The sequence below is a fragment of the Lichenostomus cassidix genome, chromosome 5, assembly GCF_008360975.1.
Source record: "Lichenostomus cassidix isolate B80296 chromosome 5, HeHo_3.0, whole genome shotgun sequence".
Lineage (NCBI taxonomy): Eukaryota > Metazoa > Chordata > Aves > Passeriformes > Meliphagidae > Lichenostomus > Lichenostomus cassidix.
The window spans coordinates 50947725-50965464 of NC_139486.1; the positions used below are offsets into that span (position 1 = coordinate 50947725).

The window sequence follows — 17740 nt, forward strand, 5'->3', positions numbered from 1 at the left end:
CAATCCTCCCAAGTGTCTTTTGAGAGCTTTGTCTTCTACAAAATTTTTTGATGAGGGAAAGCAAGAGCTCTTCACTCTTCAAGGTGACCTTTTTTTAGAAGGCTACCCTACAACTGCCAATTTTGGGGGAAAAAGAAGAACATTGTATTTGTTACATTTGTCCTTCCAAGTGTTCCTTTGATCTGTGGGTTGTGTTATCAGTGTTCTGATTTCTTAGACTAGTGGGGTCATGTCTGTGCACACAACTTAGTACCTTTGCCATGCCTTTTGTCTGCTCCTCAACAGATGTTAGAATATAAAGACCAGCAGTTCTGCCATTATAGTGCTCCTGTGACTGGCTCTTGTCTGGTTTAAGAAGTTGTGGGTGGTAGTTGGAAGGGTTTTGATTTATGGAAGAGAAAGGAAAAATACAGGTTAGATGTGAAATGAACATCTGCAGTTAAAATAGGCAGAAATCCTTCCCTTTCTTTGGTGCTTCTGGATTGCCCTGCCTTTGTGTTAGCAATAGGGATCAGTAAAAGAGAACCCAGTTGTACCTGATGTTGCAGTTTTTTAGAATAGGAAAAAAAAGTGCATTAAAACACTATTTATGCTTTCTTACTGAGAAAGAGCTTATTGTTGACTAATGAAAAATACATTCCTTCACTATCACATCTCTTCATATCAGTTTGTCTTGAAGTGAAATGGAGAAACAAAGAATTTGTTTCTCAGCTTCACCTGAAACTTCAAAAGCAATTGTATGATTAAGTTGCAATCAGCTTAGGAAGAGTTACTGTATTGTAAAATTAAATATTTTTTTAACTGAAGTATTTGTTTCAAAACAAGCTTTATTTACTGAGAGTTTTTATTTATTCTGAAATGCTCCAAAGCTAAAAACTGTTAAGAAGTATGCAAGAAGAACTGAGAAACGTCAAATCATTCCACTGATTTTCATTTTTTCTGATTTGCATACTCTGGTAAATTTCCCAGTGGAAAGTGATTCCTTTACAAGAATTTTAAGCTCTCTGGAAATAAAGTCATCTTCTTCACTTTTCTTCCTAGACTTTGGAAACAGTACACAAATTTCACCAGTGCCTGCAAGTTACAGGGTGAAAAGCACTGAATGATATGGATCACTGCTCTAAGCCTCAAAGCTTGCAAGGGAATTTCACACTCCTGCTTCAGCTGGAGTAGTGTATTCTGTTGAGAAATCTTGTTTAAGCCAGGATGTCATACCAATAGCTGGATGCAAATAAGTAATATACTTTTCAGTTGGATAGTTGCTATTGCACTGTGCAGATAATTGCTGTCTGTGGATATTTGGGACTCTCAATTCAGAAAGCATGCAAATCATATTTATTGCTTGTATTGAAAGTCAAACCTCTCCTTTAAGAAAATTAATTGCAGAGTGTATAGACCATTAGCTATTTCACTGTATGCTCTGAAATGTGCTCTGAAACTCCCGTGAAGTGAGTTGCAAGAGTATTGGGGAGAGTAAATCCAGGAGATGGGATTGCTTCTTTAACTGTGTATGTATTGCAACTGCGAAGGTGTAATTTTTGCCTTTTTGCTTTTTATTAAAGGTGTTCAAGGCTTTTAATCAGTTTACTATGAAGTTACTTTCAAATCAAAATAGAAACTAATAAAGAGCCCTCAATTTCAAAGCAGAATTAATCTTGTACAATTTTTATATCAACAATTTACATCTGAAGGGTGTGAGTTTTTCCCTCGGCAATTTACTGCAGGTATAGAGTTTGGCATCCTTAAAAACCCCTGCACTTCCATTTTGAAAATTACCCACAATACCTCCCTTTGTATGTTTGGGCTTTTTTTAAAGGCTGGTGATTCTAAAGAAAAGTTATATTTGGAAATGCTGTGAGAGCTTGCCGTTGAATGACTTACAGAAGTGCAGAGTGTTGTAACCTGTAAAGCTCCCTTATGCTCCTTTTTCCTTCTTGTTTTGTTTTTGTTTTTTCCAGGTATGCATTCCTCGACAGCCACAGAACTATTTGTTACTGGAGCTTTGCCAACCTCTGGAACATTTCCACCAACCTCTGCTTTATCAGCATATCAGCATCCCAACACCTTCAGCAGCAGAAACTTTGCTACTACCCCTTCTCTTACTCTTCAAGATACTACTTTCAGTGCTACATCAAACGGTCTCTTAACTACCCACGATCCTTTATTACAGATCAAAACATCACAAGGCACTGTTCCAACTGCTTTGACATTCGAGCGCCTGGGCAGCTCAGTTTTGAGTACCAGTGTGCCCCCTCAGTCATCAACATATCGTTCTGCTCAAGAATCTGCACCCCATCTTTTGCAACCTCAGTTTAGTTTGTTGCCTTCGACCCTTGGAGGAGCTCAGCAGGTGTCTCAGGCCTACAGCACATCTGTCTTCACTGGTTCCACTGCTTCCATGGATAGAGCACTTCAGCGAGAATGTAGTGTGATTAAACACCACCAGAGGCCTTCAAGTACTCAGTCTGTCCAGCCTCAGCTGACTGTTTCACAGCATTCCTTACACAGCTATTTAACAAGTACAAGTGGAGTTAACTTTCAGGATACATCTAGGCACTCAGCATTATCCTGCAGTCCAGTTGGAGATGTTACTCAGGTGAGCAATGGAGGACCACAGCAGAAGACTTCTCAAGTCACAGTGGAACTTGCTCAGTCATACACATCTGCAATTCCATCACCCGGTTTTCCGTCTGCTTCCACAGCAAAAGTGAAAAACTGTTCCATGAAGCAGCCTCCGAGGTCAACAAAGACCCCCAAACCTCAAAGTGTAGCTCCCACTGTGCAGACGCAAAGCTATGCCAAAACTGCACAAAACCAGAGTTCTGTCATTACAGGCCAAGCACAGATCTATTCTACAGCACAGCTCCCCAGCCTCTTGTCAGTCAGTCAGTCCCAAAACTATGCTTCATGCCAGGCTCAGAATGTGCCACCTGTCAGCCATTCACAGGATTTCTCATCCAGCAAGGTTGAGAAGTTGCCCTCACTGTATAAAACATTGACTTTTTCTGGGCAATCACAAGCTATTACTTCTGACAGTCAGACTCTAAGTTACTCCTCAGAGGAACAGGTATTGACCTCAGTTCCTAATGAGAACTACTCTGGGCAAATGAGGGAACTTTCTTCAGTTAGCCAAGCTCAGAGCTACTCTTCTAGTCACTCTCAGGGTTTATCTCCAGTTACCCAGTCCCAAGTTAATTTTTCATCTCAATCACAAGTTTTAGCAGCTGGTAGTCCTTCAGAAAGCTATTCTTCAGGGCAGTCTTTAACATTAACATCGCCTTCTCTTTCCTTTAATGCCTCTCCTCGGGTACAAACTCTTCCAGCCTCGAGTCCTAATCAAAGCTATATTTCTTTACATTCTTCTCAGAACAGTCAGTCACAAGAGTCCTCCTCTCCACAGTCTCAAAAGTTTTTGCCATCTGTCCAGTCTCCTTTTGCATCCCCAGCTCACTCCCAGACGCTGCAGAACAACAGACCTTCCTCAGAAACAAAGTCCTATGTTAAAAGGAAGTCGGACTCTAACTTGTATGCCTCGTCAAAACAGGAGGAGGAATTATCAATGCAGGATATGCAGGCATTGCAACAGCAAGCTACTCTTGAATCTTCCACTCAAAGCCTAACTGAGGAGGAAATAAGTGCTCAGGATGCATCCTATAGGGTCTCAAAAGCAAATGACAGATACTCTCAAAGTGTAATCAGAAGCAACTCTCGTCTTGAAGATCAAGTTGTTGGGCTTACTCTTCAAGGAACAAAAAAAGATGAAAGAATGGTCAGTTCTGTGGAGCAGCTTTCCCAACACATTGGCCATATCACCAGCCTAAGCCATGATATCAAAAAGACAGCTAATTTAATGCGAACAACACAGGTAACTGTGAGTGCTAAGGAACTGAACCGACAGCATTCCCTTATGCATAAGGTACATGAAAATAAAGCTCAAGAGCAGCAGGGCCAAGTCATTAGCACGCCACCGCAGGTTCAGCCTCATGCTTTAAGACAAGGCCATCAGCTGTGTTTGCCCAGTGCACAGGTACTGCTGGAGTCAACCTGTGACTTGCAGATTCTTCACCAATCAATTCTGCAGTCGGGTTTAGGACAAACAAAGGCATCACCGCAAGTGCAAAGAATACAGAGTCCTCAGCAGGTGACACATCCATTCCTTCAGATGGATGGTCACATTGTTCAGAGTAATGGGGGTCATTCTCAGCAACAGCTTCATAGTCAGAATTCAGAAGTAATGAAAATGGACATTTCTGAGTCTTCAAAACCACTACAGCAGCATTTGACAGCAAAAGATCATTTTACTCAGACGAATCAACATGATTCAAAAAACCAGTTTGTTTCTCTTAGTTCAATATGCTTCCCAGAATCTATACTTCTCAGTGATGAGAGGAATATATTATCCAATGTGGATGACATCTTAGCAGCAACAGCAGCAGCCTGTGGAGTGACACCATCTGACTTTGCCAAATCAGCTTCTAATGAAGAGGAAATCCAAACTGTTGAAAATAGTGAGGAGTCTAAAACACAGTTCCGATCACTGGATTCCAGACATGTGTCTTCTGTTTTCAGTGCCTCACCTACTGTAGTTGGAAAGCCAGCAAACAGAAATAATATTTCTCTGAATGGAGGCCAAGTTACCCTAAATCTTACCCCAGTGTCAACAATACAGACGAAAACTGTGAACCTAGACCAACAGCACGTTGAAACTCCTGATCAAAATGTACCAACAAGAATGACCTCTCCCACCCTTGGTCCTGGCCAAGAAGAGCAAGAGGTTGTTCGAGTTAAGAAACAATCTAGCATCAGTCATGAATCTGAAGAAGATAATGATGCTTCAGCTGATGGTACCCTGAATGCAAGAGACACAGAATTTGTTTCGAGTGGTAGGAGCCTAAGTGAGGAAAGTGCTGCTTCAGAGAATGATTTTAATATGGGTGGTGATGATGGTACAGTGGCAGGTAACCAGCCAAAGGTTCCGCTGCAGCCGCTTTCTGTGCCCCAAAGTGCAGATGGAGCCATTAACAGAACTGAAGAAGAATGCCAAGATTTAACTCAAGGGAACCTTCAGAAGAAAAAAAGCAAAGGAAAAAGCCAGAACAAAAATGCTGCAGAAGATGACAGTGCAATTCAGAAACAGGTAAAAAGAAGCGGACAGTGTAAACGTCAAAATTCAAGAGGAAATGATTCATGTTTCACATACTCTTCTCCTGTTTCTGAAAGTTGTTACGATACTTACCAACATCAGGAAAGAATGAGGCAAAAAATTAAAGAAGTTGAAGAAAAACAGCCTGAAGTCAAAACAGGATTTATTGCATCTTTTTTAGACTTTCTAAAGTCTGGGCCTAGGCAACAGTTTTCCACTCCAGCTGTACGAATGCCAAACAGGACTAGGAGACCAGTCACACAAATAGTTCGTGCCCCTTGCCTACAGCCCTCTGCAAAGCCTCAGCCAGCAACAGCAACACCTGTAGCTGCTGAGGTCAGTGGAGAAAGTCCAACCAAAAAAGCCGATGAAGAACTTAAGAAAAATTTAGAAACGTTGCCTTCATTTTCTTCTGATGAAGATGATTCTGTGGGTGGTAACCATGATCTTCAAAAGAGCATCTCTACTGCACTGTCAGCCCTGGATGATACATCTGATAGGAAGATCAAATCAGGTAAAATGATTACTACAAGTGCATATGTGAAGGAGATTTTTGTAGCTGATGGGGGGGAAAAAAAGAATAATTTTACCTGTCTTCAGGTAAAGGTTTTGATTTGGTTTGGTTTTGGCCACAAGTAAGAGTTTTGTTCTAAAGGTGTATTGACTATGGACTAAACTAGTTTCTTCCACAATTAGAAAATATGTAAATAAACTTTTTCATGCTACTTAAGTAGGACTAATGCCAAAAGTTATTTTAGCTTGGAGTTAATATAATGTGTATTGTCTTTGGTTCTGGCTTAGAATGCTAAATATGATTTTCATCTGGGAACCTCAACAAAACATCACATCAGATGTTCTAAACCTGTTTTTAAAAAATTCTAGCAAGAGAATACATTAATAATTGCCATCAGCAGGCAGTAAGTTCTTCCTAGGTAAATGTGTATTTTCTGTGACGATGAAGTTGCACTCATTATGTGTATGAAACAACTTTTGCACTTGTAAACTGCACCAGTTAGGCTGGGCTGGTCCAAGGTGGGAGTCTTTTGAGCCATGTTGGTCAGGAGTGTTGTAGCTCCATGTGTGTTGATAGGTTGCTAGCAAAAGAACAAAATCTGGGAAGGATTGGTTTGGGCAGGGAGGGGCTGGCAGCAGCCACTGATCACAGTAGTAATTTGTTTTTCTCACACTTTTCCGTTTCACTTGTGTTATGTCTATGCTGTACATCCATGTTCAGAGCTTTTAACTGATGCTGCCTTGTTTTGAAGTATTTTCAACATGCAGCATGTTTGTGCATAGACAGACCTCTTCAGTAAAGGTTTTATTTTTCCCCTGGTAAGCAATTAGAACTATCCAGCTAATCACATAACTGTACTAATTCCAAAGAATACCATTGTCTTCCAAAATAATCACAGGGAGAAAATGAAACATTTCTTTAACTCTTCTCAGGACTCAGAACCCATGACCCATAAGTTGATTCTTAACAAGAGAGAATGAAATAATGGTTTCTCTTTTTAGATTAAAGGAGAGAGGGAAATTTTTCTCTCTAGGTGTGACATGATTTATTGAAAAATACATAGCAAAATTGAAATTCAATTGTAATAATAATCACACCTAAGATATTGGAAAATACTGCAGAATACATGATATGCTAAACAGTACTTAATTACTATTCTGTTTTTTTCTGTGGCTATTTCTATGTAATTATGTTAAGTGCATGCATTCCAAGAAGGCTGTTACAGAAGATGAAGTTCTGTGTCTTTCAGTTCAATATGTATTTCAGACAAGAAAGCAGTGATTGTTTTTCTTCCCAGAAAGCCAAAATTTCTTTTACAAGGTTATTGTATCTTCTTTATTATCCATAAGGATGTAATATTTATACCACCCATTTCTTGAATTCACCTTCCTGTTTTGTGGCACACAAGACTGTTTGTACATTGTGCAAGAGGCTTGGTAATGACATCTTTCTCTCTTTCTTGCTGGTGTTTTGCAGGTTTTCTAGTAATTCCCTCTTCTGTCTGTTTTGCAAAAGGTATAGACAGACAATTATTAAAACACAGTCTTTTGGTGGTGGTATTAAGTAGCACACGTACCTTTATCTGCTGGTCTGAAGAATATGTAAATATACCTGAGGAACTAATAGTGGCGTGTCTAATTAAAGCTGTCAGTGCTCTCACTGAAGAAATAGAACATATTTGCAATAATGTGAGGTGATATATCTGGAAGAACACATTTCAAATTAACAATTTGACTGAATGGACTTAATGAATCTTCATTTATTTGGTATATAGCTTTTGTATTGGCTTGTTAATTTGACATTTAAATCTTTTGTTTGAGTTACTTTTGTTAAAATATGTTACATTATCCTTTTTATAATTTTTCAAGTGAAAAAGCCAACAATTAGGAGTGATCATAAAAAAACTGTAAAATGGTTATCTTATGTTTCCTAAGTGATATTATCGATTGTGTTATGGTTAATATAACTTGCTTTCTTTTAGATCAACAAGTCAATGTTAAAACTAATATGCATAGAAGACTGTAAAGTAATATCTAAAAAGGGTTCTAATTTTTTTCAGGTGGGAAAGAATAATTTTGAAAGGTGGGACTTTTCTTTGGCTCTTTGGAATAGAGGATGAAAAGAATGTTCTTTTCCCTTTTTGCTTTGTATCATCAGTTCTCATTGCTCACCTCTGTTAATATTAAAAATCATTAGGCTATTGCCAAAGCTTTAATCTGGAACTTCCAGTTACATTATCACAAGATATAAATGGTAAACGTCCAAAAGTCACACAGAAAATGTTTTCATATTTCATGTGTATTTCTCTTTCTGCAATCCAATTTCAAAAGACTTAGGAGCAGATAACAAGATTCAGTGTTGTGACCTTTACTGTTGTATTTGCTTATCGTCACAAAGTACAACAGAATTACCTGGTGATCATGTCTGTGACTTTCAAATTGTTTTCTAAAGCATTCAGCTTTGTTAATTCCAGATGCTAACAGATGCAGCAGTTTAATACAAACAGAGGTATATTAGCTACAGTATTTTGATTTTAAGATTTAGTTGTGGTCAAGATCTGCTTCTATTTTAACTCCTAGAACAGGTGTTTTTCCTAGAATAGTTGCTTTTATTATAAATTGTTACATAAAAGAAGAAAAATCTAGTTCCCATTTTACATTGCTAATCCTTGATAATTTGTTTAACTAAAATTTGGATTTTTTCTTCAGAAACTGAAAAAGTGACAGTTGTTACTGCTGCTGCCACCACCACTACTGCTGTAATAAAGCAGGAATCTCCACAGACAGCTACTCCTGTAGGCAACGTGCAGGAGAAAATGAATCCAGCTGACCCCTTAAAAGTAGCTCAACAGGATGCTGTGACTTCAGAACAATTGGCAAAAATACAGGAGACTGTTGCAATAGAAGGATGTACTGATGAGGAGAATATGGACAGTGAAGGAGAGGGAATGTACAGAGAACGTGATGAATTTGTAGTGAAGATTGAAGATATAGAGACATTAAAGGTAATCTGAATATTTGCTGGGGGGGAAACACATCACAAAAACCCTTGCATATGAATTTAGCCTCAAGAAACTACCAGAAGAGGAAAGGCTGCAGATTAGTTTTCTCTTTCTATTCTAATATTCCCTGATTGCTGCCAAAATGCCTTGAAGGTGTCTTTCCAGTGCAGATTACAAACATGTTTTGAATGTACATGACCCATTTTATGCTCCATACATAATGAAGTAAATCTGTGTGCTGGTAACCTCTGTTAGAACTTGGAATTACCTATTTTAATATTAAAAAGCGTAAATTTCTCACAGGCAGTTGACTATTTTTTTTTTAAGATGGGAGTAGTCTTTCAAGTGTAACTGCAAAAGATCTTGAATGGAATTGGCTTCTGTTTTCTTGTAAAAAGTTCTGCCTGATATTCCAACAAGAAATGGTTTTTATAAGCAACCAGTACAGCTCTTCACATGCATTCATGTGAATTTTCTTGTTGTCTTTGATTTTTTGTTTTGGTTTGGTCTTGTTTCTTCTCCATTTTAATTCTTCTGCATGTTTATCTTTCCGTTTGTGGCTATCATAGCCAGCAATATTCTTACTGTTAGAAAATTTCAAATATTTTTGATTACTTCTTTATGTGTTCGTCCTCTTAAACTGCAGTTTTAATTAATGTAGCTTTGTCACATAAGACAAGTGTTATCAGTTTGAAATATTCCCTTGTCACTTATAAAATGGATTAAGGTATGTTGGAAGATATTTTGAATTTTTAGTGGAAGAGCCATGAAAAAGTAATCAATATTTTACTAAGTTTTCCAAAAAGGGTTTATTTGAGTTAGAAGTTTGTTTGTAGGATCTATAGAGAATTCTCATTAAAGCTGATAATTACAAACTTGTCTTGATGCAAACAGGACCTAACAACTGTGGGTTTGGAATTTCAAATTACTTATTTCAATTTTATCCCTGGGTAACTTCCTGAAAAAATGTGATGCAGAAACACATTTGTGGAAGAAAAATAAGTGCTGTTTTTAGCAAATAATTTTATATTCTTCCAGGTTGCTTTGCAAACAGGAAAAGAGCCTCCAGCTATCTGGAAAGTACAGAAGGCTTTATTGCAAAAGTTTGTTCCTGAAGTGCGAGATGGACACAGAGAGTTTGCTGCTACTAACAGTGTGAGTCTTAAGAATTCCTCGTGAGGCCTCTTGGGAGCTGGTTTCCTTAATGGAAATCTAGGAAACTAAATAGAATGTGATTCTGGCATACATTCTTAGCAATCAGCCTAGAGGGGAAAAAACCCTCCAACTCAAACTCTCCCTAAATATACCCATGGGCTGATTTTTTGCTTTCCAGCCTGGGTTCTTTGGTATCATTTTGGCTGCATAAAGGAACAAGTTTTCCTAACCAGAATAAAGTCAGTGGAGACAGTTGTGAACCAACTGCTTTCAGCAATAGGAGTGATACAGAGAGGATACAATTTTATCAGGCAGCCTTTTGCCAGGCATATAATGCTTTTGGGATAACACATGTGGGGAATAAAATAAAGGGAGAGAAAGAAGCCCAAAGTATCTCTTGCCTTACATTCTTCAGTTTTAATTATTATCTGGAAATCTGATGGAGAATTTTTCTTGAGTTCTAAATGCTGTGGAATGGCTTATCTTTCTATGTAAACACTTTTTTAACCGACATTTTTCTTTAGTATTGAAATTTTTACTTAAACTGACAAATTTTGTTTAACAGAAACACTTGTGGTTTGTTTGTTTTTTTCTTTTAGTATCTTGGGTACTTCGGGGACGCAAAGACAAAATACAAACGAGTGTATGTGAAGTTTGTTGAAAATGCAAACAAAAAGGAATATGTCAGAGTATGCTCAAAAAAACCACGAATCAAGCCTGTCCAGTCAGCAAGGTATTTTATTTCAATTTGTTTTTCATTTTGCCATATTGTTTTCATATTAAGAACACATCTATTTAAATTAACAGGAGTTATAACTTAGAAGTATGTTAATTGTGCTTTAATATGGAAACTGAGAACTGTCTGCTTTGTTTAAGAAATTAAATATAAATTACTGCCTTGTCTTCCCTGCTCTAATCTGTTCAATAATCATTCATTTTGGAGGTGTTAGGGTTCTACATGCTATTTCTTTATGTCGTCCTTTGCCATACAAGCCTGCTAGTGTAATGATTTTATTTTTTTGTGTGTTGTTATTTCGTATCCTGTGGACTTTGCTAGTTAGGAATGTTTTTCTGGATTGTTTTAATGACTATTCTGTCCCTGTATACTAGAAGTACCATGCTTTCTTCTCAGTCTTGAGAAGTTAGTTTAAAAACAGATGTTCATTACAGTGCTCTTCATTCAGGAAAAGACTAGAGTTTTAAGTCTAGTTTGCACTCAAAGAAAGCAGTGCCATCAGATAATCAATTTGATTAAATAATCATGATCTACTTAAAAACTAGCTAGGATTTTGATGCTCCTTTTTTCCTGGGCTGTGGAAGACTGTTCCAGAACATATTCTTCCAGTGTTCTGGAACAATCCCCTCCTTTAACAAAACATGATTGTGATTAGCTTGTCATGCATATGCTGTTCTCTCAACACTGCTTTTGGCATTCTTTCCACTTGTACTGCATGTTGTATTTCTGGAGAAATCAGCCAGATCCCACCTCTGTCTGTGTTTCACTGAGCTGCATTAAGCAAGGTGTTTCAGCTTCCTTGTATGGGGCAGATTTCCCATTCCTCTCATCATTCTACTGTATGTTTTCTCCATCCATTTTGGTGTGAAATCTTCATCTCTGACAGATGTCTAGAATTATTCTCAGTGTTCCAGAAGATACTGACAATGTTTCTGCTGTACATATCATTGCTTTCCCATTTTGACAAAACTCTAACCTAGCACTTCCCAGGATGCTCTCAAAACTGTAGTGTGTTATTAGTCCTAAAGTACAGAACTTTGTATTTGTGATATTAGCATTCCTGTTTGTTTTCCTGTTTTGAATGGTGGGAAGAGAAAGAGGAGTTGTCTGGTTAAGTATTCTATCAAAAATATAGTAGTATATATAGTGTGTGTGATCTAATTCACAGTTACAGGTGACAGTGAAATAAGTGTATATAATCAGTGGGGAATATATTCTGGTTAAATAAGATTATAGCTATTACTGCCAAAACTTGTGTGCTAATTATTTTCATTAAAATTGTCTTCATAATATTGCAGGACTATTCATTGCAAACCTAGTAATAGCAACATCAAACCCCCCGATCCACCAACACCAAAACCAACAGCAACAAAAGTCTCTTCTGTGAAACCCAAAGCTAAACAGCCAAAAGTAAAGGCTGAACCACCACCAAAGAAAAGGAAAAAGTGGAAAGAAGAATTTTCATCTTCCCAGTCTGATTCTTCACCTGAGGCCCAGAGTGAAGAAGATGGTGAGTGAGATACCATTGCTGGTATCTAGACCCATTTAAACTTAACTGAAAAGAGTATTGTAAAATTACATTGTTTGATCTTGCACATTTTTTCTGTACCAGTCTCAGAACAAAAATATAGAATCTGACAGTGCCATGCAGATAAGTTTCTTAAAACTTCTATTTGCTGTTGGTGCATAAGCAAATGTGTGCAATTGAAGCTATTTCAAATGTAGTTTATCTACATAAATGTTTTACTACTTCCTCTCTGTGACGGGTACAACTGTGGGAGGAGAAGGCAATTTGATTTTTGAGCACATCTCAAGAATGAGATTCTTCATTAATTTCCATTGCAAACTGCATGTCATGTCTAAAATAACATTCCTGCAATGTTTGCCTGCATGCAGATGTGGGCAGAATTCAGATACTGCTGTTGTTTTTTCAAAACCCAAAGAGAAAAAGCAGTTGGCTTTTTGGCTGCTTTATTGCTTGTCTGAATGCCAGCTGTTCAAATGTAGCCTGCTGAGCAGATTTGCTGTTAAGACATCCATAGAACATTGAGATTCAATGTTTGCAGGAGTTCTCCAGAAGAGAAAGGGATTTCTGAATTTATCAGTGTTTATAGAGGTTACCTGTGGTAGCAGATAAAACAGTGCATTTTGCAGGGTTCTTTTTGGTTTTTCCTGTATGTTTGAAGCAAAGCTGTGTATTACTCATGCTTTATATATTGCTGCATTTCTAGAGCACCCTGGTGGCTTTTAAATATAGGTAAACTATCATTGGTGTACTGGAACACTGCCTCTGTGAGGACAGCACCTTTAAAATATTATTTTTCAAGCAAACTTGCCCAAGTAACCATTGATATGTGCAACTCTCCATATTTAAAGCCTCAAGTAAGCTGATGACTACAGTCATCCCTGAGGAAGTTTAACAGCCTTGCTAGCTAAATCACTGCAAAACCCTGGTGTCAGACATGGTGCCTATAAAAAGCTGCAGAATGCTTACTAGTCCTGATGACTACTCTATGTGCATATTTAAAATTGCTGTCTATGAAAAAATAAAAGCTTCCTTAGAATATGCCTGCATTGCTCCACCGTTAAATTGGGTTTTTTACCTCTGTTTTTGTGAGTTGAAAAATTAGGAGTGATTGACTTCGAAGGTCTGCAGACCCTTAAGTGACATTAGTACTCTGAATTTTTTTTTTCTGTTGGGTGACTTCAAATTTTGCAATTTTGGGAGGTACCTGCATTGACATGAAGCTTGGGACACTTCACTTGACTGAAGTTATTCATTATCCTTTTTTCTCTAAACTTTCATCTACAATAGAAATAGAAAAATATTTAAATTCCTTAAAATACAATCTAAACGGTGGTAGTTAAAAAAAAAATTGAACCATTTGTACCATATTTGGTATCCTCCCCTGTTACTGACCTGTGAGTCGTTTGTTGCAATTAACTGCATTGAGTTTTAATCTCTTGGGGTACCAGTAGAGGTCGCTTGTGTTTTAAGAGAGAAACCTTCACTTCTGAAAACCACAGATATTTGTAGGATATTGAAGGAAGAAAATCATTCTATCCTGTTTACTTTTCAGAGGTTGTACCTCCAGCTCCACTTGTTACTCGCTTTTTGAATACAAGAGCTATGAAAGAGACTTTCAAGAGCTACATGGAGTTGCTTGTTAGCATTGCCTTGGATCCAGACACAATGCAAGCCTTGGAAAAGAGCAATGGTACAGTATGTTTAACATTTGTATGTTCTTACTAGATTGTAAGGTTACTAGTCAGTAAAGCAAATGTTCTTTTAAAAAACCCCACAAACCTAACAAACTTCAAGTTACATAACCTCATCTGAAGAATCTACACATATTATTTGTCTGTGTATATATGTTTGCACTATCTCTTTGAATAATCAAAGTAATTTGGAAATACTGTTTTATCTGCTTTGCCACATTAGAATTCTGCTGTGAATGTGAGAACTGAGCTCTTTGTTCCTACAGTTACTATGCTTCCAACCTTAGCAAACATTTATTTAAAATTACTGACTTTGAAGTGTTTTTGCTTTCTTATGAAGAAATAGGCTTATATGTAGTTATGATTCCTGCTACTAGTAAAAATTCTGCTTTCAAACTGTGAAATCTTAAAATTCTGATCAAAGAAAACTATATTAATGCACACATCTTCTTTGAATACAAAATATTTGGATTTGTTTACCTTGGTTGGCTCCAGGATACAAGTCAAAACTGCTGTTTCTCAAAATTTAGTAACACAATCACGTACACAGATAAAGGTTCCAAAAGAGAAATCCTTTCATGTATTATTTAGTTGCAAGCTGTTACTGTACTATGTTGTGATTGCCTGTATTTAAAGAAAATCTTTTCTAGCCTCTCCTTTCCTGCCTCTCCTGGTTTGTTCTGATTGTGCATCAGTGCACACTTACCTCAAGATTTCAGGCCCATGCATTATGTCAGTAGTCCCACTAAAATCAAAATAATTGACTTTATAAATAAAAGGCTTCATACTGTGCTGTAAATTTTCATTCCTGGCCACATGCCTATGTTCAGCTGTATATTGTGTAAGTTACAATGGTTTATAAGATAACTTTTATCAGTAAGCACTTTCCTCAATTTTTTTTTTTTTGTTATAAATGCCAGCTGGACCATTTCTTGTCAAATGGAATAACAAATGTCAAAACCACATACTTGTCTTCATAAAACTGCCAGCTGTGTTGCACAGGAGAGGATTATCTAGGAAATGGTGTAAAATTGTCTCTGAAATTTATGCTCTGTATTGCTCTGTCTTAATTTTTCCTTGCAGCAAAGGAAAGTCAGAGAAGGAGCAGGACTGCAGTCAGCAATTAAACTGCATACTATCTAGACAAGCTTAGTGGGCTGATCCAAACAAAAAAAAAAACCACCCAAAAAACTAAAAACAAACAAACAAACAAAAAATTTTCTCTCACATTTGAAATTAGATTATGTGCCAATTGCTTTATTTTTTATTTTCCACGTCATATATTAATGGGTCAAAGTCTAGATTAAATATGAATCTCATTGTTGTGCATCTCTTAATAATCACCTGCTGTGGGTTTTTAATGTGTTTTTCAGATGAGCTACTTTTGCCTCACATGAGAAAAATTGATGGTATGCTGAATGACAATAGGAAAAGGCTACTTTCCAAATTGCGCTTGGATCATGCTTTCAAGGTATTCTCTTTCAAATTCTAGGCTTTTAAAAGTAGTGTTATAAGCAAATCATTGAGTGTGTACCATGCAGGCAGAGCTTAAAACCCAGAAGGCACATTTGTAACAGAAGTGAATATGGATTTGAAAGAGATGCTATGAATTTAGTGCTTGTGTGTGGCATTTGGAGAACATTTTGTAATGGAGGAGTTTATACTGCAAAGGTAAAGTTCTAGTTTTACTCCCCATGGCTTCTGGTTCGTTCTCAAGCATTTTTTCCTTTAAGCTTTTCAAGTTTGTCAAAAGAAAATCTGTTTCCTGTCCTTCTAGGGCTTTTGGTTAAGTGATTGCATTGCCTAAAAATAAACTTTTGCATGAAATAGCTATGCTGTGGAGCAGATGTCTGAACCTCTTTGAAGTAGAGAATATGATCAGAGGAGTTTAAAACCAGGACAGAGGGACACAAGAACAACTTATTTGTGTGCTCTTTCCTGTATCTTCAGCATGGAAGGTTGAGAAAAGTGTGGATAACAAGCCCATATTGCAGCAGCTTTGATGTGGTAATATAAAAACAGGTCTGGATGTGGAGTTCATGGTGAATGCAATAGCTTTGCTGGGTGTTCACTTAGAAGCAGATTATGTATCATATCTCTAAAGTTAACTTAAGACTGTGTTCCATCATATGATTTGCAAGATTTTAATGGAGTTAATGGATGTAAGGAAGGATTCTGCTTGTGATGTCATCTGCAAGATAGATTTTATGTTTTTCTTCTGGTGTGACAGTGCCAACCTGTGCCATCCTTGGGTCAATATCTTGGATAAAAATGAAATGCCTACTTGTCATCATAAGTGCTTGTGTTGGTTAGGAACATGTGTTTGATACTCTTTAAGATACAGGAGGTTTCTGTTCCACCTTTAATCAAATAACTAGTTCAGATATTAGAGCTGAATGAGGCACTGAAGGAAGCAGTAAGTGAAAAATACCATTTGTCATTCACAGGTATCGTTCAGTTTGAATGTTTTTACTATTCTGCATTGATAGGCATGGATGGATTTTTTTCCTAATAAGGCTGCAGTTTAAACTTTTCAAAGAAAAACAGCCAATTTATCATCAGTGTGGCTATTCTTGATCTTTTCATGATCCTTTGTCTTTGTATGCTCTGTTAAAGAACGCGTTGGAAAACTTTCCTGAGCTGACAGTGATCACTCGGGATTCCAAGACAAAGTGTGGAGGGACGTCTGTGTCTAAGATCAAAATGAATGGTAAAGCTTACAACAAAAAAACACTGAGGGCTTCTAAATCAACCACTAAATCAGCACAGGTGAGTGTTCACAGGGTTTGTTGCTGCCACCATCTGACTTGTGCTGTGATAACCACGTTTATATAAAACGCTGCTTCATGTATTAAGTGGTTTGTTTGGTTTCTCAAAATATAAAATCTTTGAGTGAGGTGCTTTTTCTGTAACAAGGGAATGGTAAAAACCAACATTTAATGGAGCACATTAGATCATTATGATAACTCATATGTGAAACATAGTTTGTCAGCCTCCTGGGCTGTTGCTGGAGCAGCAACATTTTGCCTTCACCATTGCGGCTGTAGATCATAGTCATAACAGTTTCTTACACTTGCTGCATAGTAAATGATACAATGGCTTCTAGGTCAAAAATTTTTACAAATAGTGTTAATACTGTAAAATCTGAGATCAGATAGTACTTCTTAAAAATTTAGTTCTATCTTGTTCCGTTCCTCATTTTCAATGGCAGAATAAAGCTGTGTATCTTAAATTAAAAAAAAAAATGAATTAAAAAGCAACATGGTAACAACTTGAGAAGCACACATTATTTATTTCCATAGTATTCCTTGGGAGCACTCTAACTAGATTTGGCAGGTATTAGCTTAAACAGTGGCTTGACAAATTACCCGTACAAATAGCTCACACTCATGTTTCTTGCCAAAATAATGAATTTTAGATAAGTACAGATCAGTTTCCCAAGCACAAAGTCTGTGCCTTTTGCAGTGATAGCCATCAGTCTGGTAGAAAAATGGTTAAGCTTTGGTAGGTCTTGGAATACTTCTTGAGAAGGGGGTGTCTTACCCATTTTGGTCTTGCAGTGCATTCAGTCATTCTCACACCTGGTTTTGATAAAACAACATGGAAAATGGAGATAGGAGATAATTATGATATTATGTGAATTAGAGTTTGCCAAATTGTCACAATAATGATTTGAATGAAGTACTCCATTTCTGAATTGTTGAAAAAAAATGTTTGTAGAAGAAAGTGTCTGTATTATCTCTTGGTAAACAACATGAATTTTCTTTTTGCAGGAGTTTACAGTAGATCCAGAAAAAATACAGTTGTATTCTTTGTATCACTCACTCCATCATTACAAATACCACATATATCTAACATGTAAAGAAGAGGTAGGTATTGTTCTCATTTGTTGCATTCGTTGAGGGAATTTATTGAGGGAATTGAGTCCAACTTGAGAGACTGTTCTCTCCTTCTTGGTAAATGAGTATGAAT

At 37.1% G+C, this 17740-nt stretch overlaps 1 protein-coding gene across 3 annotated transcripts in view; it reads left to right on the forward strand.

Annotated features, from left to right (window-relative positions):
* The window catches only part of QSER1 (glutamine and serine rich 1), a 41672-nt gene that overhangs the window by 19324 nt on the left and 4608 nt on the right, over positions 1-17740 (forward strand). For all 3 annotated transcript variants that reach the window (XM_085063032.1, XM_085063033.1, XM_085063034.1), the window contains 9 exons: positions 1959-5657; positions 8366-8661; positions 9697-9813; positions 10413-10546; positions 11848-12059; positions 13630-13767; positions 15142-15239; positions 16385-16537; positions 17542-17637. In XM_085063032.1, the coding sequence (XP_084919158.1) occupies positions 1959-5657; positions 8366-8661; positions 9697-9813; positions 10413-10546; positions 11848-12059; positions 13630-13767; positions 15142-15239; positions 16385-16537; positions 17542-17637 (4943 nt within the window). The remainder of the gene's footprint in view (positions 1-1958; positions 5658-8365; positions 8662-9696; positions 9814-10412; positions 10547-11847; positions 12060-13629; positions 13768-15141; positions 15240-16384; positions 16538-17541; positions 17638-17740) is intronic.